Consider the following 20,301-nt stretch of genomic DNA (forward strand, 5'->3'; position numbering starts at 1 on the left):
TTTTAAGCTGTGTGAAATGTGGATGAACTAGCAGATTACACAGATAATACATGATTAACGAGAAGATTCCTGTAGCAGCACGACTGATTTCAACTGTTTTGATGTGAAAATGATAATGTGATGTGTGTTACATTAAAGCAGGCAAGCTAATGCTTTCAGTCCAGTGGTAATAATTTGCTGTAATAATGACAAAATGTTTTCCACAGTGTAACGTGAATATGTGTCCTCGGGGCCGAACAGTATTCACCTCTCCTCCACCCTGACACTTCAGCTCACCATAGCAGCAGTGTCACATGGCTGCCTTTTTGTACAAAGTCTAACCTCATTCAATCCTTTTGTGTGGCAGAGACACACAGTAATTTACAGTTTTTACATGCGAAGCACAAGACAGAGCGCTCATCTCACAAGATTCCAGGTGACCGGGTTTTTGCCCTCTGTCTAAAGCTGGAAGTTGACTTCAACTTTTGGATCTCTTCCACTTTATTTTTAGCTTCAGCATCATGTTTAGTGTTAGGTTTGTATACATGTTTCTGATTTAGTTTTAGATTTAAATGTTTATTAAGCTTTGTCTTTATAGATTTACCTGTAGCTGTTAGTTATGTTTTAGCTTTACAGTTGATGTTACATTGAGCTTGAATTTTAGCTTTAATTGAAGTTCAGCTTTAAGTTAAAGGTTGACAGTCTAGATGCAGCAAGATTTTAGCTTAAGCTGCAGCTTTGTGTTATGTCAAATTAGGCATTCAGATCTCTAATTTAATATAAAATCACATTGTAATTGACTTTAGTTTTGCCTTTGTAGACTGCGTAGACTGGATTGGAGCATAACTTGATTTGGCTGAAACTGTATATGCCCATATAATAAAACACTCATAGAACAAGTAACATTGCACAGAAATACAGCACATCTTAAGTGTGCAAAAGACAAAAAGATAACACGAAGAATAAGGATGTATCAGAGCAAAATTTCTGACCTTGAACTTGAATCTGTAATCTGTTTAACTGGACATGTAACCACCTTTGATTTGCTGCTTGTGATTGGACCTGCTTAAAGCTGCACAAATTGGCTGGCCACACTGACCACTGTTAGTTACACCTCTCTGTGGCTCCACTGCTTGATGCTGGCTTTGAAAACACGACGCTTAGATCAGCTTTCTTTTGTAGTATCACACTGCCCTCTACAGGGAAGGATCCTAACTGCTCTGCATAGATCTGCAACACAGAGACGTGTATTTCAGTGATATACCCTCCCAAGCTGTTTTCACAACACCCCACTGATCTATATTTCAACACGGAGAGAATAACATTTAGCTGAGTACCTTTTTAGCAACATCCTCATCTACTGAGCTTCATTCAGTGTAAACTGTAAATGTCTTGCTTTATTACAACTTTTGCACTGATTTCAGTGACAGGCACAGATGTTGCTGTCTCTGCATATATACACAGACTACACATACACAGACTGTATGGGAATATGTCTAGAAAACATATTCACACACATACACACCTCCAACCTGGCAGAGTGCTTGTGCTTGTAAACACTCGAATAACTGAGCCAGAATCAAACACACCGACTCTCCAAATGGAGAGACATGGAGGAGGAGGAGGAGGAGGTAGAGGAGGAGGAGGAGGAGGAGGAGGAAGACGAGAGAGGAGACCAGATGGCCCAGTGCAGATAGACTCAGAGACTGGGAGCGAGGAGTGTTCTCTGAAGGACGAGGTCTTGTATTGTTGTGGCTGCGAGGGCCGCTCTGTCACACGGCGTACCAGGGGTCCCCGAAGAGCCAGGGTCTTATGGTGTCAATGTCCCCCCAGTCCTCATCCCCAACCCTGGCCTATTGTCATTCCTGTTTTTTAATTTCTCAAACGCAATCAAGTGTGACACAAACTGTTTACCTAGCGTGTCTGCCACAACCAGGAAGAGAAAAGGAGAGGGAAAAAAACAGACACACAAGCCAGGATCTCGGCACAAAATAATCCTCCATAATACCAGAGAGTTTAAAGAGGCTTTGCCAATACCTCCCCGAACCCCCCCTCCACCTCTCTTTGCTCTTATGAAAAAAGGAGGGGGAGATAAAGAGAAAAAAAGAGGGGAAAAAACACATCAGAAGAAAGCTGTTAAATTCGCCCCTCAGTCTCGTTTGGGATTGCTAATTATTGTTTTTAGAGTACAACAATTGGGGTATTAGGGCATAAGCGGCTGGAGATAACATCCAGAGGAAGGCGAGGGGAGGGAAAGGGGAGAAGAGGGAAGAAGGGAAGAGGAGCGTGGGGGAGAAAGATAATGGGTCGACAGAAGGGGAGCTTTGATAGGGTCTGGTCCATGGCGGAGTCTCTGTCTCCCTGCTATAACACACCACAGTATCAGGAGACCCACACACTCACTCTGTCTCCAAGGATCTTGAAAAGTGAATGAAACTTGACGAGGAAAAGTTTTGAATGTTGGACAGTTCTTGGATCAACAGAAATCAGACAGAGCGAAGGAGAACAGAGGTTAACACATCAATATTTCACAATTTACAGGTTAAAATGGAAACATCAAGCACATCTATAAGTCCTCACATGTACAAATATACACACAGACAGAATCTTAAACATACAGCTGGATGTTAATATTCACAGGATTTAGGTTAAGAATAAGTTATTTTGTATTCTCATAACGATGAACCCACAAACGGAAATCAGTCGAATCACTTTACCCAGACAGTGAAACCAGAAGGGACCATGGAGAAATAATAATATGGCTTATCTAATTTGATGGATTTTGATGGAGCCTTGTACGTCAGAGTTTGAAATCACTAGGCTAGAGAAAATCTCATTTCAATAATCAACTCAGGATGTTATAAAAGCATTTTTTCAGAGGAATTCAGTGTAAATTGGATAAAATAAGATGTATCTTGGTTATATCATGTATATGAAAAAGGCAAATTTTGTGACATTCTTGACATGTGGATCAAAAGTAAGAGGGAGATCAAATTCTTGACTGTATGGGTCTGACATATTATGTCAGACATCAAGATTTATGGAAGCATCCATCAAAACTGGACCAATCAAATGCTAGAAATTGTTAGACATTCACTTCTCTGCTTTCTAAAGCTAGGAGGGGGTCATTGACTGTTGTCGTCAGCATTGCGATACATTTTATGTTTAGTTTTTTGAAGATGTGACCAAGTGGCAGCCTGTGCACACTGAACAAAAGTGGTCTAAATACTGATCCCTGTGGAACTCCATGTTTGGGCTCAGAACAGAGAGATACAGTTGTGGTTCTGCACACTCAGATATGACTCCTCCTGTTTGCCTTCAAGTTTATTAATTCATTATAAGCATCCTGTTGGTACTGTTGGCACCGGTAGATACAGTTATGGGTGACCCAGTGTCTCATCAAACATAATTCATTCATTTTGTTCCTGTAAAAAAACTCACAGAAAGAACATCAGACATAGATGTAAAACTGCAAAAAAAAAAGTACTGCAAGGTATGAGTACTAAAAGGCAGGTGATGGCTTGTGTCCCATGGGAGAGAAGAAAGCATTGGGGTAAGCCTACACTCACTCACTCACACATGCACACACACACATTGGCTTTTATCCTGGAAATGAGCAGGCCAGCCAAAGTCATCTGGAAGCTCCTACATGCCAATGAATAAATAAAGCTGTAATTAGTAAAGAAAACAGCGCCACCTGTTGGTGTCCCAGCCCTGTGAACTCAGACCATTATAGGGCGTTGTGGGAAACACCTGAGCATGCAAAGGCTGTGTGTTAAAGGGCTGGCACACATGCTTAACGTGTGTGTGTGTCTGTGTGTCTGTGTGTGTGTGTGTGTGTGTGTGTGTGTGTGTGTGTGTGTGTGTCTGTGTGTATGTGTGTGTGTGTGAAAGAGAGAGAGAGAGAGAGAGAGAGAGAGAGAGAGGGAAGAACAAAGTTTTTTCATGTGGGCCACCCGTGTAACCATGTGTGTTGTATGGCTTCCATTTGTAAAGAGGCTTATTGAGCATATGTGTTGGTATTGTGAGAGTGTGTCTGTGTGTGTGTGTGTGTGTGTGTGTGTTTGTGCTCCTCTGTGTACATGTGTGTATATGAAGGGGTCCAACTGCGTGTCCTGGGGCCCACCTGGCAGCGCTGTGCAGATTCTGGGGCCTGAGCAGCTGGCCTGGGGGCTGGTGAGGGTGTTCGGTGGAGGGAGGTTTGAGAGGGGTGTGGGGGGTCTTCCACGGCCCCTGTCCCACCAGACTCAGACAGTAGGAGGCAGATGGACAGGCCACGGCCAATGCCAGAGGGCCAGAGGGGCCACGGGGCCGAGGGAGAGGGCCAGCCAAGACCAACTGAGCTCACACACACACAGAAAAAGAGAAAAAACACACACACAAAAACACAGTAACAAACAAAATGCATGTGAAATCCAAAAATCATAGGGTTTATACTGATCCTTGGATACTAAATATATCATTTCTAACTACAAAATGTTGAGGGATATACACACAGAGAGGTATTCACAGCAGAGGAGAAGAACAGGGATTGAACTGTGCAGTTGTGGTGTGTACAGTTCATTTCATTATTCATGTTGTGATTTACATTTTTGTTGGTCGACTAATCCTTAAAGGACAATTAGTATTATTACAAGCTGGATCTTTTTTTTTTTTTTTAATAGGTTTGGTCATCATTTATATCGGTTATGATAGCCTTGTGTTCACCAAAGCATTAGCTGAGATTTGGGAGCACAGAAACATTTCCTGAAAGACAGGGTAAAAAACATGAGTAGTCAGATAAACCTCCACATCAGTCAGACTTATTAGGCAGAGAAAAAGAAAGCTAATGATAAAATTATGACCCCAAACTGCTTGTCGTAAACAACCTTCACAGTGAGGGATTATTATAGACACCTCCAAATAAAGTAGTTTAGATCATCCAGCAAAACCTTTGGCTTTTTGATAGCCTGTTTGATCGCCTTGTGCTTGTGTTTCTCGCCCTGTTCAACCTCTTTTAAGTATACTGCTGTGATCCCAGATCTAAGAGATTATGTTATGAAGAGTATAAAATCAACATAAATGATAGAAATGATGACCAAACTGATGAAAATAAGATGCGAGATGTAGCAAATGCTTCCCTAGTGAGTCCAAATATTTCCCACAATGCCTTTTGTGACCTGAGAATGGCAACAACATACAAGCCGCATCTAACTTATCAACTAAAGTTTATGAAACAGTTAGTATCAGTGTCTTTTTTCCTCATATGAGCTCTACCACAAACTACTACAAGACAAGAAGGTGCTTGATAGAAAAAGTAGCAAACTGCAAACTCCTAATTTACTGTTCAAGCTACTGTCACAGCATCAGACACAACTATTTTTACCCTGTATGAGCAGGACTTTATGATTTTTCTGGCACTGGAGACAAATCCTGATGTTCCTCACTGATGTCAGATGATATTTTTAACCACGCTAGCGACATGATTATAGGGATGGTAATGTCAGTCAATCAGTTGGTCATTCCGCCCAAAACTTTGGTCCAGACTGAAATATGGTGACAATTTTTGGATGGACTGACATGATACTTTGTCCAAAGCAAAGCTGCACAATACCTATAGCGTGGTTGAATGACTCCATTACAAGACTATAGAGATGTGTTACATTAAAAACACTTGGTTGGTGTTGATCACTGAGCTACTGCACATGTATTTATGTACAACATGCAGATGCTCATAAACATACATCCACCTCTCATCAACTCTCTGTTCAAACCTTCCGAAGCTGATTTTAAACATGCAGACGAAAGATGCTCTTGAAAACTGAGCCCAAACCAACACCATACAGAGGACTGTTTTAAACAGTGATTGGAAGAGAATATGTTAGGAGTGTGGAGGATTGACACAGAGTTTATTGTGAACATGTGCTATAGGTGGTGTTGGTGGTGGTGTGGGAGGTAGCCACCGGCTCCAGTAGTCCAGAGAGCCACAGATGCTCCACTGTTTGTGTGTTGACTCTCTGTAATTTGTTTGCTCTAATTTGTTTTGCCGTGCCAGGGGAGTTTCGATTTTAATTTTGCTCTGTGTGTGTTTACCCCTCTTTGTGGATCGCTGATCTGTTAAGCAGAGAGAGGGAGAGACAGTCAGTGTGGAGGGTGGGCTGTTAAGAGAGCCAAATTAAAAAAGGAGCAGTGCAGATTGTTTTAAGCTCTGGCAGCCCCTTCAGGCCCAAAGGCCTCGCTCACAGCCTGCACCTGCTCCGTCCCCCGGGAGCCTGGTTCCTGATCCGTGGCCCTCGCTTCTCCTCCCCGAGCCCCTAGCCCAGCCGCCTCCTCTCCTCTCCTCTCCTCTCCTCTCCACATTCTTCCCTTCTTTTCTGCAGCCTCCATCCGTCTCCTTTTAAACTTCAACTCTACATCAACAGTCTTTCAAACTCCTGCTCCTTTCCTCTTCCCTCCTCCCTGGTGACTTCTCTCTATCCTTTCACTCCTCAGTCCTGGCCTCTTCACCCCATCTCTCCTCTCCACCAGCTGCTCCTCTCCTCCTCTTTATCCCTCCTTCTCCTCTCGCTCCTGGTTACTTCCACCTTTTGTTTTGCCTCTTTGCCCTGGCTCAAATTCCTCCTATCCCCTCATTCCTCCTATCCCCCCCACCCCCCGTAACTTTTCCTCTTCCAGTCCCTGCTCCTCTCTCCTCCTGTCTCGCCTCCAGCGGCTGGCAGAGTCTTAATCAGCCCTCCTCCGCACCTGAATGATTGTGACTTGTTAGCCTGATTGAAACCACACAACCGCACACGGTGAAATACAGTTAGTGTGACATTATAACACAATCTGGGGGCTATTATGACTACTAAACTACAGTGCAGAGCTCTATAAAGCAGCATCATGACTCTCTTTTATTAACGCAAGTCACATGATAAGGATGCAAATGAAAATCATAGCAACAGCCTGTTTAAAATTGTCACAGCTAGTCTTTATTGAAATCATCCAGTCGCTCCAGTTTATGACTGCACATCCGTAGGTAGTCTGATCAGTCAGGCAGCTCTACATACAGTATGGTACACATTGTCACACATACAATATTTACATTACCCCAGCAGTAATGCTATGACATGGGTCTAATAACAAGACATTTAGTTTTAATATGGCTTGATTAAAGCAGTCCAACTGTATACGATGCCCAGCCTGGATGAGGCGGCTGAAAAGCACACAGCCCAGGCCGGGGCGGGTCGGGGTGTGAACCACAGGACGACATGATGGAGGAAGGTTGTCTCTAGAGTCCCTGTATCCAGCTCTGGAATAATGTCACTAACTCACCTATCAGTCTAAGCTTCTCATTTAAAGGGTCACTTCACCAAACTGCAAAAAAAAAAAAACACATCTTCACAGGTGTGAGGACATTAATACACAGGTGTGTATGTTAGTGTCAAAGATATTAGTGTCTAAGATGTCTGTCTCTCCTCCAATACGGTGAAGGTGAGTAGAATTTAGTTGCTTTAGTTGGTTGTGACGTTTAAAGTTCAATTAACAGAGTTGTTTGTACACATCTAGCGAGCATGGAGCAAAAATAGTTTTCATCAGACATCTGTCTCTTTAGCAGCTAAATGCTCCACTGTGTTCACCAGCTAGCGGCTAACTTTGTCTGTCTGCCGTTTGGTGCTGGTAGATTGTGTAGATTGTTTTCAGAGCTTTTTTGATGACAATATGCGCCTGCTGCCATTAATATGACACTGATGGAAGCCTTGCAACTGAACTAGAACAGTAAAGCTGTGGGCTATAAAAACCAAAACAGTTATTCCATCCCTGTTTATTGCATTAGAGGCTGAAAGCTCCTGCAGAAATGTAACCACACTATCTATAACGCTCAATAACACCAGATGTAAGTGAGAAAGTGTTGTTTTTGTTTTTTTTTTTCAATTTGGGTGAACTGACCCTTTAACTTAAATTACATCTACTCTATATGCACCACAATCATTTTACAGCAATCATATTGCCATTGAGAGTACTTCCACCATGATTAACATGACAGACAAAAGCGAACACTCCCCGAGACATTTTGGTCCGTTTTATACCCAGGGATTAGAAACTGGCGACGTTCAGTTTTGTTGATTTGGTATTCTGACTTCCTCATCAACTGCTTCACTGACGACATTCACACCCAGTAAAATTCACACACACACAGCCAACATAAGCAGCAAAGTTCCCTCGAAGCACAATCATGATCAGAACAGTGAGAGTCCTGTACTACTGACATAAACATTTGTGTTTCCCATTCATTAGGTCTATACTGATCTGTACCACCATAGCAGACTGCTCCCACTAGAATAAGGTGAAAATCAATTTCCTTTAGTGCAAAATAATGTCTCTCTTTGAGAGCAATAAGAAAACAAAGACTACAAGCAAAAATATAGATTTTTTGACACATAAGATCATATAGAAACAATAACAAAGTGGCACTGATGATAAATCATATCACAACAAAAACTGTTGCAAAGTATTTCCACCCATGTCTTTAGTCTGAGAGAACTAAGGCTGATTTGTTGCACTATGCAAGTATGCATGCATACGCACATCACACCTGCACACACACCGAAAGGGTAGCTATGAATGGGAACCACAATATTAAACTTTAGGAGTGAAGGACAACGAACCTGCTGTGTTAAATGGACTGCGGGTCCTCAGGGTGGGATGACCTTGATGTTACAGAATAAAGGAGGCATCAGGCTGACGGCTAACTCCATCTAGTGGTCAAATGTACAAATTACAGCTTTTACTTCTACCAAAGAGATGCTCAAATGTAGGATCAAAAGCTCCAAATTCACCAACAACAAAGTGCAAATAATTACTAAACGATGAGACGTAACGATGAAAACCCGTAAATGAAACAGGCACAAATCTGCTTGTCTTTCCATCTGACTTCTATTCCACAGGACTGCAGGTGCATCTAGGGTTGAGGTCTGATGGAGACGTACGTCATGTTTGGATGCAGATTTTTCCCACATACAGTAGCATAAAGGAAATGACTCAAGGATCAAATTAGAGGAAGGACTGGCACTCGATGTCATCTGTGTTTCCTCTCCGGCACGGGGACGGTTAACAGTCGAGACACAGCAGCTGTTCCTTTTAGCCACATGATCAGTCTCCACCTGTTCGAATGGGTTTGTGCGTTAAGACCCATGGCAGAGTGGTGATTAGTTGCATCGTTTCATAGCAAGTGAAGTGCCACCTGTCTTGTCTACAACACTCTTCTGCCGTCTCAGTGCTTTTCATGAGATTTTCATGAGATGAGATGTTTCCTTTGTGTCAAGCTTTCACACCAGCCTCTGTATCTTGGGATGAGACAAATAAGGCAAAAAGAAAACTGCCACAGGGACAGTTTTGACGTTACAGGAGGGGACAAACCATACAGTAGCATGTGTATTATGAGGTTCAGTCAGTATGCTCTGCATATTAATACCATCACCTGTCCGTCAGGAAGGTATATCATTTGGGGTATTGCAGGTGGAGCAGCTGGAAGAGTTTCTTCAGCTGTGAGAGCTGTTCTCTGGCACCCTCTCCAGATTTTTTAAGCTTACCGACGCAACTTTCCCACCTCCTGTCAGTCTCAATCTGTCAGCCAATCACAGCCATTCTCAGGTCAAACCTCCAAGTCGGGCATTAACTCCTCCTTGAGCTGAATGTCATTATCAGATCCCGTCCCCACGTCCGAGTCAAAGAGCGACTGGTCGGAGACGGGGGAGTGTGTGTGCGTGTGTCCGGCAGAGTGGCTGCTGGCGTCGCTGTCGTCCAGAGTGTCAGTCCTGGAGAAGAGGCCAAAGTCCAGCAGGCCTGTAGGGGAGCCGCCGCTGCTCTCGCTGTCTCCGTCATAATAAACATCCTCCACCTCCACGAACCACTCGGGCCAGAACTTCCTCCGCATTCGCTCGCAGAACATGGCCAGGTTGATCAGCTCCCCTGTAGAGAGATCAGACACAGCAGGTTCACAATCACACGCTTTTACAGGCACAGTGAAACACTGCAGGAGGCATCACTGATGCAAAGGAAGACAATACATCTGGGAGACTATATTTTGTTTTATCCCTCCATTTTGAACCCTTTTATCATGAATTATGTAACAAACCAAGACTTTTCATGTGGGACATTACTCTGATTTTGTTCTCTGTTAGAGACTCAAGTCTTCCCGACTGTGCAAGATGTGGAAGCAACAACCAAAGCCAGTGTCAACGATACTGCATCGCAGTGGAGTATCGCTGCCATCTAGTGGCTGGAACGGACAAATACATCTATGACAAACTAGCACACCTGTAAATAACATTAAAATTAAATTATGCTTATGTATGGAAAAAAACAGGGTTATAACAAAGCTCAAAAAAGAGCAACAGTAAATATGCACTGATTAAATTCAACTATTCTGGTTAATTATGAGAATATTCTGCTTCACCGTTCATGTCTAAGTGCTTCACAGATCCACTGACCTTTGATGAGCTGCTCTGGTCGTGTCCCTGGCAGGGTCCACATAGCCTGGGCTAGATGCCCAAACACCGTAGCATCTAATGTTGACATCTTAGAGCCCATAAAGTACTTCTTATCTCCTGCGGGACAGAGAATAAACAGCAATTTGAAGCTTTGATGCAGGGACATATTCAGTTTTACAGTTTTATTATTCTACAATAATGAAACAATAAAGAAACAAACATTGATCGTTAACTGGCAATATAAACCCTTTATTTGTGATAACAACAAAAAAAATCAATCATGTGTGGCCTTGAATATGTTGTATGCTGAATCTCCTTCCCTGTCCCTCCAGAGAATATGCTTAATACGCAAAATAAACTAAATTATCTCAACGCTGGAGGAGCTGCACTTTTGGCAGCAGCAACAGATTTTAGAAACAGGCAGTTGAGTCTGGAACAGCAAAACATTAAGAGAGAAGCAGTATGTTTGCAGAGTGTACTGATGCTTTCGCTCTGGGAATAACTTTCCATTTTACAACAAGTGGGCGTCAGTTGAAATGACACAAACAGATCGATGCAGATCACTTTTTTTTTTCTCAGCATCTGACTCTTTGTTTCCATCTGAACACTGATATTGTATCCCGGTGGCTGAGTCACCCAGTTTTCATTAATCTCTTCTATACCTCACTAGGTATATATAAACACAGAGGCAGCGACAGATACACTACTCACATTTCAGGATGAACCTAAAATGCATTCTAACCTTTCCAGGTGACCTTAATGTGACCTTCTCTAAACCTTTGAATGCACATGTCCAACTGTTCAGTGTTTCAGTACTTTTTGCACAAGTTGCTGTTCTCTAACAAGAAGCTTAACAGCAACATTCACAACAGGTTTGATCCATGAATCCACCAATACATTTCCTGCTTCAGTTAGAATTGGTATTTAAACAGTCCTCCTCATCGAGCTGTTCACATTCTGACATCATGAGACCAAGACGACACCTAACTATTGATCAGCAGCACCTCAACACTGGAGGCTTCAAACAGGAAGTCCTCAGACGGAGGTGTTCACTGAGCTTAGAGGGTCACAGAGTGTCATCAGGAGGTTGGAACAGTGATACAGAGACTGGAAGAGTCACAGAAAGGAGAGGAGTGGACGTCCTTTGGCCACATCCCAATTTATTGAGACACTGAAATGTTTTGTTGTGGTATACCTACCACTGTTGTTAGATTTTCATTCAATAAATTGTTTAAAATGAAGAAATTACCATTGCATGCTTCTACTTAAATGCCCTACTTTCATGATATAATATCACTGTCGCATTAACTTTTTCCATTTTCCATAAATTTCACCTGAAAGAATATCCCTAACTTTTTGTGAGTAGTGTATGTTCTGTATTTTTTATATGTTGTCTGCAAGGAAATTAAAACACATTTACACGCTGCGCTCAGAAGATGTAACAGAGTTTGGATAATCCCTCAAATACGCAGGTTACTCCTCAGGAATGTGACGAGGTAAGTGGCAGTCTAAATGGAAAACATTTTAAAGGTTCGGGCATGTTTGCACACACACACAGTCCACTCCGTACCCAGCAGTGTGGCCAGCGTCCTCATGTCCTTCTCCATCAGCGAGTAGACCTCCTCCTTAGAGAAGCGTCCGATGCCGTGGCCGTACATCTCCCTGCGCACCACGCTGCCGTTCAGGTGGCTCAGCAGCCACTTCAGTGTGTCACTCAGAGGGCCGCTCATCGACAGCAGTTTCTGAGTTTCCTCCAGGTTGTCCACCCACTGGCAGTAGGCTATCGTCCTGAAAAAAACACACACATTCAAGATATGCTTAAAGAATGGAGAAAAAGTAGGGCTCTCAGATCCATGGACCCAGGCCAGCTAGTACAGCCCAGGGTGCGAGCTAAACACGGAGAAGCAGCATTTTGCTGTTACGCTACGTACAATTGGAGCAAACTGCCAGAAGACATTAGCTGTGCCCAAGACGTAGACATTTTTTAATCCAGGTTAAAAACTCTTCTCTTTTTATGTGCTGATGACTGAGCCCTAGAACTTGCACTTTATTTTTTACGACACTTGGATTCTGGAGGTTTTTATTCCATCCTGTGCACTTTGTATTATATGTTATGCAATCTGTACCCCCACTATGCATTTATTCTATTTTATGTATTTGTATTTTAATTCTATTTTACATATGGATGGCCCTTTTTGCTATCATGTATCTAAAGCACATAGATACATCCCTGTATAGGAAATGTACTATATAAACAACTTGCTATTGCCTTCATGTTAACTTTACACGGAAAGCAGGAATGGGTCTGACACATCACTTGCAGTGCGTTACGAGTGGAGTTGAGTGATCAAGTGTAAAAGGTTTAGGTCTAATCCTGAACAAAAACTACAAACGGTTTCTGCTTACACTATAAAGACAAGAAAAAAAACATGAATTGTATTTTTGCAGCTGAAGATCTTAACCTTTATGTCCAACAACAATATGTAACCAGCCACTAACAATAGCCATTGACTCACATTCAAATTTCTGATGAGAGGAATCACTTTGTATAAGCAAACACAACAGCATTTACACAGCAACAGGCTAGTAAAAGCTCCGTCTATTTCTAAACTGAAATGTGTCACACTCAGCATGCACATGATCTCACAGGTCTGAGGATCACACTGCAGGAAGAAGTGACATAAGGTGCTGCACATCAACAGTAGCAGCTATCCTACATACATGTGAACCATCATGGATGGAGCATGCAGGGTGCACAGCTGTGTGTGTGGAGTGCAACAATCAGGCTTTTTACTCCGGTTCAGCCTCGTCCTGTTACCAACAAAGCTTTATGTCTATTGACAACAACCCTCGTCCTAATCAATAAAAGTGCGCCACCACATACGTTCCGTTGCCCATTCATCAGCTGAGCGGCCCTCAACTCGCTGCAACACCATATATTCAGCCTTTCAAACTGTCAGCCTGCATTTCCGTACATGAAGAACTGACTGGAGTCCGACGTTGCCGCTCATGCAGAAATAGGTTAGAGGGGAAAAGACATTCCATGACAGAGTCGGATTAAAAACAAAAACACTCACTCACTGCTGGGCTGCACCTGCTGCCTCTATGTTGAGTCACTCAGATTCCCTCTTGCTCGCGTTCAAATTACACGGCAGCTACATGACCCACCCTGACGTCAGGTAGAGGTTTGTCTCACAGCAGGAGACTGACAAATCCACTGTGTCTAAGTGTGCTAACAAGCCCCATTCAGAGCCTCCAAATCCTGCTCTAACTCTGCCTCTATTCATCTGCAGCTCCTCCTTTGTAACATTATAGATTTAACAAAGGAAAGCATTAAGACACTATTGATTTACCTGCATTTATCTCATTAAAATATGCATAATCAAAAGAGAAATGCAAAGAATAGTGCTCTGCTAATGTTAGCCAAGCTGCTTGTGCATGTGGACACTAACAAGATTAGGCTGCTATATCCAAACGCACTTGCTCTTTCTCAGACAACCTAGTTGGAAATACAGACAGGGCTTCTCTCCCTGCTCGTCTAAAAGCCGGGAAGCCTTATGTTGCGCTCCTGCCGGTAGTGGCTGACCAATGAGCCGTGATAGGGCTGTGAAGCTGTCTCTGTCTCCGGCCGGCAGTCTTCTGGATCACTCTAGATGACCAGTCCCTCAATAGAAATTGAATTAAAGCATCTGGCCTACATTACATCTGGGAGTGGTGACTGACCGGGGGCCACCCGCTACTTCCTGTTATATTATCTGATATGCACACAGGATATACTGTCGGTTGTTTCTAGATTTGGAAAAAACACTGTTTGGATACAAAAAAACCCCCTATTTAGTAGATTAGAATATCAAATTAAGATGACTTATAAACCTGAAAGCTGCTGGTTAATGACATAGCGGAGTTTGCAGGGCGGAAAACTAAAAAAAGAAGCTAATACAGGCTAAAATGCAACTGAAGTCAGATAACAACTCTTTGTGAATTAGTCACTTACTATTACAAAGAGTCATTTAATTCATTGTTAGCATAAAAATGTTAATTAGAGCAGCTTTAAAAGAATTATTTAACATATAATACATTTTTGAAAGGCTAATTTGCCTTTGTTGACAATTATCTCTAAAAAACGAGTCACAGCTTAGATGGCAATGGAGGACAAAGCATGAAGCTCAGTTGTCACAGCAGCTAGTTCTTGGTTTTCTTGTCATCTTTTATATATTTTCACAGCAGCATTAGTCAGAAGGGCTGGTGAGAAACAGTGTGCGTATGACCTAACGATCCGTCACTGCTGCTGGCCTGTAGCTCTGCAGCTCTTCATAAGATCAACAAGCCGCCACGCTGCCCTTCCTTGACATAAATAATTCAATCAATAGGTCTATATGTGGGTCTAAACATGGTACAGGGACGGTGGAGGAGCAGAGAAAGGAGAGGAAGGAAGTGACACAGGGAGAGGGGGAGGGAGGATGCGGGTTACATGAATGACCTCTAAGGCACTGAGAAATGTTATGGAATCTCACAGCTATATTTTACCCAATCACATCATTTCTAGAATTATTATTTTCTATCATTATCGTTCATTTAACAGTGAGGTTAAATGTGTCGCATCCTCATTTACTCTTTACCTTAAGAAAAATGTGAGGATGAAGATCCACAAGTGCCACAAAAAATAGAGGAGAGTAGGCCACGTCACACTGGATGTGACGGGTGTGTGTGTGTGTGTGTGTGAGAGAGAGAGAGGGAGAGGGAGAGGGGGGGTAGTAGAAGATGGATGGAGCTTTTAGGTAATGGAAAACACTGAGCCTCTCTGGGCGTGGGAGGAGAGGTAAACGATTTCCTAGCAGCGGAGTGTTTCTCACCCAGAGGTACTGGAGTGACTCACCACAGCGAAGGATGGCTGATAACACATTACTGATGGTGAGGATAGAGTCAGTCTGGTCTGGAAGGCTGCATCAATTGTTAATGAAAGATCTAAAACTAAGCATGTTTTGTTTTTCAGCTCTCAAAATCAATTTCATATTGTTGTTATTCAATGAGATCTGCACAACTGCCTCATGATACTGTTAATTAAACACTGAGCTCAGGTGTTAAATGTGTATTTAGATATGAACATGGAAATACTAAAAATACATATTTAAGTGGGCAAATGCATAATTCTGGCTGTCAAGCACAGCAGTTGCATCACATTACAGATCGGTCGATGTAATCCGCTTCAAAATCAGCTTAAATCACAGGTGACTGAGGCTACCTACACTCCACGTATGAGTCACCTACCAGTACAGGTGTTCCTCGACCATTTTGGTGACAGCTCGGGACACGGCTCTCTCCTGTGGGGTGAGGTTCTGGTTGAGGTTGACACCCAGCTTCTCCTCCAGGAAGTCGACAATGAACTCGGAGCCTGAAGCCTGCTCGTGGTTGTACTCTAACCAGGGCATTTTACCCTGCGGCGACAGCTTCCCATCGAAGTAGTTCTGCAGAGGGAAATAGCTTCACGTGATAACATGTCGGACTCTGTGTACATTTTTATACAACTGTGTAGATGTTTTATGCCACATCATCATCTGTATTTCAGTGGTTCCCAACCTGTGGGTTACGATCCCACAAGGATCACTGCACCGATTTTACACAGTAAGTTCAGTTTACTCATCACGTGGCTCTGGAGAAGCTTTTGAAAGTTAAACTGCCACTAGCAAGATACCAAACTCTGTGGAAGTGCATTACAAAATCACCAGACAGTCCCTCAATTTACCTTGCTCTTGTGAATTACTGAAAAGAAAATTGTACCTTTTCAGGCACCAAATAAAACCATGTGAGCACAAAAACATTAAGTAGTGATGAAAGGTTGCAAGTAGAAATGGCTTCATTTCAGCAGTCAAAAGCCAAAAAGCTTGAGAATCACCAGTCTGGTAGTTTGGTAACAATCATCTTTCTAGTTGTTTATAATGTCTGAAAATCTGAGATCACGCCTGCAGCGAACATATAACTCAAACAGTCATGAACTGTGATGAAGCAGACTATGTCTTAGCACAAGCATCTATGCGTCTTTCATTGATCAAGCGCATGATGTCTGTATAAACACTGGAAGAACTGGACTGTTAGCACGAGCAGCTACCAGCTACAGAAACAACTAAAAACCAAAAAAAAACAGACGCTGGCTGAAGGTTGTTGCGTCTCTTCAGTCTGCTGAGTATCACCTGGTAGGGCAGGTCCACCATTCGCAGGTACGTCTCTATTTTGAGGCAGAAGGGTGAGAGGCTGGGCACGCCATTCTTTGGCCTGGAGAACTGATGGAGGATGATGGCGTCTTTAGAGTCCAACTCCTGCTCCTTCCTGCACAGAGAGCACAGACGGAGAAAACTTTAGTGGATTAATAGTGTTGTTTGGACTAGTCTACTGACTAATGTTTTCTATATACTGTATATTTGAATTTTAAATCTATGCATTGCATTGGTACTGTAAATTACAATACATTATGTGAGAATAATATTTGCTTTTGAGGAAGTATTTGATTGACAATAAGAAGAATGAAAAAGCAGTCAACTCCAAAGCTTTGTGTTTGCTATGATGGATTTCCTCACTCTGCGGATGTTTTATGCTTTTTAGAAATAAACAGCAGCAAACAGCTGATTCTTTAGGGAAGAATATAAACCACCAACAGGAACAATACTAAACACAGCACTGACTCAAACTGAAAAGACAGCAATGTAACTTCTGATTCCAGTGTTACTACCTGGTTTCTAGGTCAGCCGGAGCTGTGAGATAAAAACCAAACAGGACTCAGCATCTAAAACAATGCTGGCTGTTCAGTTTCAGGCTCTAACAAACCTTCCTGGGAGGGAAAGGTCACACCTGCAGTTTATTATAGCTCAGTGACACCACAGAAAGTCCCTGTGTCCCAGAGCTCTGTTTTTAAAAAAAAAAAAAAAAAAAAAAAACCTCAACCACACACTAACATGGACATTTTTATTTTGAGCAACTGTGGTGGCCTCACTTCATTAACGTTCAAACAAGAGCTCTGTGCAGACCTACATTTTGCTGTCCTGGTTGAACCCAATGAAGAAAAAAAAAATCCATTCTGTTGATCTGCAAGGCTCAGTGAATCACAGGTTAGGTATGATTTCAGTCAATATTGCAACTTAATCCCTCATCTGGTCTATTTTGTTATATGTAAATTAATTCCTGTGTCTACTTGTTTGTGTTTAGTTAAGTTTATGTGAATAAAATGAGCCCAGAAACCAAACATATCAAATGAACACTACATAGTTAGTAGTACAGAGCAGATTGTCCTTTGAAATTAGAAACGCTGAGTTTCCTTAGAGTTGAATCTGAGTAGATACTGTTTGTATATCTGGAAAGCACCACCGAGCAGAGTGGCATTAAGAGCTTCTGTGAGAATTAAAATGGACTTAATGAGTCATCACACTGCTCCAGTGTTGGACATTTCCCATTACAGCGTTACTATACACCTGCTGTCCCAACACAAACAATTAGACACTATTCTTAGCAACCGTGTCTTTGTAGCTCCTTTTTACTGCAACGGAAAAAAGTGCATGTACAAAACCAACGGAGAAGAAATCCAGGATTTAAAGACACTACACTGTTTTCCTGATTACAACATGGAAACTTCATTCATATATTTATTACCATTACCATGGTGATGATAGCAACACTAATAAGGAGCTAAACAGAATTAAGACCAAATTCAGTTTTGATCCCTGATGTTAAACCTGTGGGTCGCTGTGCATCATCTTGCAGACAGACAGGCAGGCAGACAGACAGGTCCAGTTTGTTCTGTTTAGTATCTCTTTTTATCATCTGCTCTTCAAGTCTGAATAATGTATTATTATTATTTATTTATTATTTCATGAACAGCAGCCCTGCAATAAAACCTGCTTTTTTTTTTTTTTTAAAGGTTCAATTTTTGTTCAAGCTGTTTTAGAGGTTTACACGTATTTCTAATATTGAGTCAGTGACATAAGATGAACCTTCTACCCAGCACAACACTTCCAAATCCCAAATTATTCTATAGGAATTTCTGTTATTTGTGTTTAACAACATTTTATCCATAGGAAGTCTAACAGGGATTCTTTCTGTGGTCTAATTTAATCAAACAGTAACGACACTATACATACAGTATATGTCTTTGTCCAACAAAATGAACAATTATTAGTTTATACACGGCACATATACATGTAAAACATTCAATATTTACATGATTAGATATATTTACCTACCTATATTGGGTCAAAAATGGTTGATTTTGAAATTAGCACTGTTATTTTGACACACACAGCAGTGAGCTCTGCTATAGTGAATGGGTCTATTTTAGTGTTTGTGTGTTTACAGCTGAGGCTGTAGTGAGGGTGGGGCAGTAGGGTAGTACCCCTCTACTACAGCAGCACAATATATACAGTTCATATACACTCAAATGGAGGATTTATTACAGGACTGTTTGCATTGGACTGTGTTAGTTTTAGATGAGTGTGTCTAATAAAGTGAATACATACTGAGTGGGTCTACAGTGTGTAAGGTAACGCTGTCTGCGCTCATGTGGTGCTGAAACAGTCCCAGATGTCCATGAGGTCTGCAGAAAGCATCCTCTGTGCACCCTGCCCTTCTCTTCTGACTCTGTCTATCCAAATGTGGTGCTGAAAGGGCCACTTAAAGAGCTCTCCACACATTAAGGGTGGCTCACAGAGGGGACCACTGTGGCAGAGCTGCTGCTGCCAACGTACACATCACATGGCATGAACAGATGATGCCGGCAGGCTGCGGGTCCAGCCTCTGTAGCCTGCACGTGATTCGGCAGCAGCGTTTCTGCACGAAATGCAAGGTTGCACAGATTATGACAGGAAGGGAGGAGGGAGGGGAGGGAAAGAAACTAGCAGGCCACTGTTACAGGATGTACTTACTCTCCGGCGCTGGCCCGCCCCAAAAATAATCCCCTAATTCACAGGCAGGCATTAGTCCCGAGTTAGGCCTAATCACTTTCACATCTCATTATTAGAAGGTATGGCTGTAGGCGTGGGTGTGGTTTTTTTGGGGGTGTTTCTAGTCAGCAGCTGTGTATCACTCCATGAAAAGGTCGGTGTGACTCTGCAGCGCCTCGGTTAGACGCGCTCAGGTGCCGAGTTGGCACATGAGCGCACGCGTGACTCGTCTTTTTTATTTATTTGATTTTTTTCTCTCTCTCAATGTATTCTCATGTCCTTGGGAGGAGGAAAACAAGGACTGAAACCCCAGCAACCACCGCGAGATCTGCACATGCAGGCTCCCACCGTCCGAGTCACGGTTTTATCACTGTGCAAGTGCAGCACCAGCCACCAGTCAGTGCCACAGCAGGCGCACTAAATAAAACCAAGTGATGAGAAACAGATGCAGTGGGCTCCTACCTGATGGCGAGCAGTTCGTGCAGTAGGTAGGCTGCAGCAGCCAGCAGGGCCCCCCCGGTGATGTACAGGGTCTTCTTCCACCAGGAGTCCGAGCCCAGAACCGACATCATGCCTCCGTAGTCCTGCAAAGGGAAGGCGATGATATAGCCATACAAAGACTGCTGCTGCTCGGAGCCGCACAGCCCGAGCGGCAGGCTGTGATTCCGCCCGAGTTCAACCACACACGGCCGGGAAGAGGCGAAGCCAGCAGCCCAGTACATCGTCCCTCCCTCGGTTACAGCCACCCCGCTTCCTCCCTGCTGCGGTCCCCGTTAGGCTTCATCTACACGCCCGGCGGGGAGTCTACGGCATGGCGGCGGTGTGGATGGTAGTCCTCCAGGAAAACAGTAAACATCTCGGTTCCCCCTCCCCGGGACGATGCTCAGCGGCACCCAGCTCGCTTTCCTTTGCAGGTTTTTAGAGATTATTGTCAAGCTGATCGGAAA

The 20,301-nt window shown here is 42.9% G+C and overlaps 1 protein-coding gene across 1 annotated transcript; it reads right to left on the reverse strand.

The window, feature by feature from the left end:
• Positions 1 to 9,592: 9,592 nt before the first annotated feature.
• Positions 9,593 to 20,076, reverse strand: faxcb (failed axon connections homolog, metaxin like GST domain containing b). The gene is made up of 6 exons (XM_070835973.1): positions 19,817 to 20,076; positions 16,619 to 16,754; positions 15,699 to 15,895; positions 12,001 to 12,218; positions 10,431 to 10,547; positions 9,593 to 9,909 (listed from the first exon to the last, which is right to left on the reverse strand). The coding sequence occupies exons 1-6, from the start codon at positions 20,074 to 20,076 to the stop codon at positions 9,593 to 9,595; spliced, it is 1,245 nt and encodes a 414-aa protein (XP_070692074.1).
• Positions 20,077 to 20,301: the final 225 nt, after the last annotated feature.

Source organism: Pempheris klunzingeri, chromosome 8, assembly GCF_042242105.1.
Source record: "Pempheris klunzingeri isolate RE-2024b chromosome 8, fPemKlu1.hap1, whole genome shotgun sequence".
NCBI classification, from domain to species: Eukaryota; Metazoa; Chordata; class Actinopteri; order Acropomatiformes; family Pempheridae; genus Pempheris; species Pempheris klunzingeri.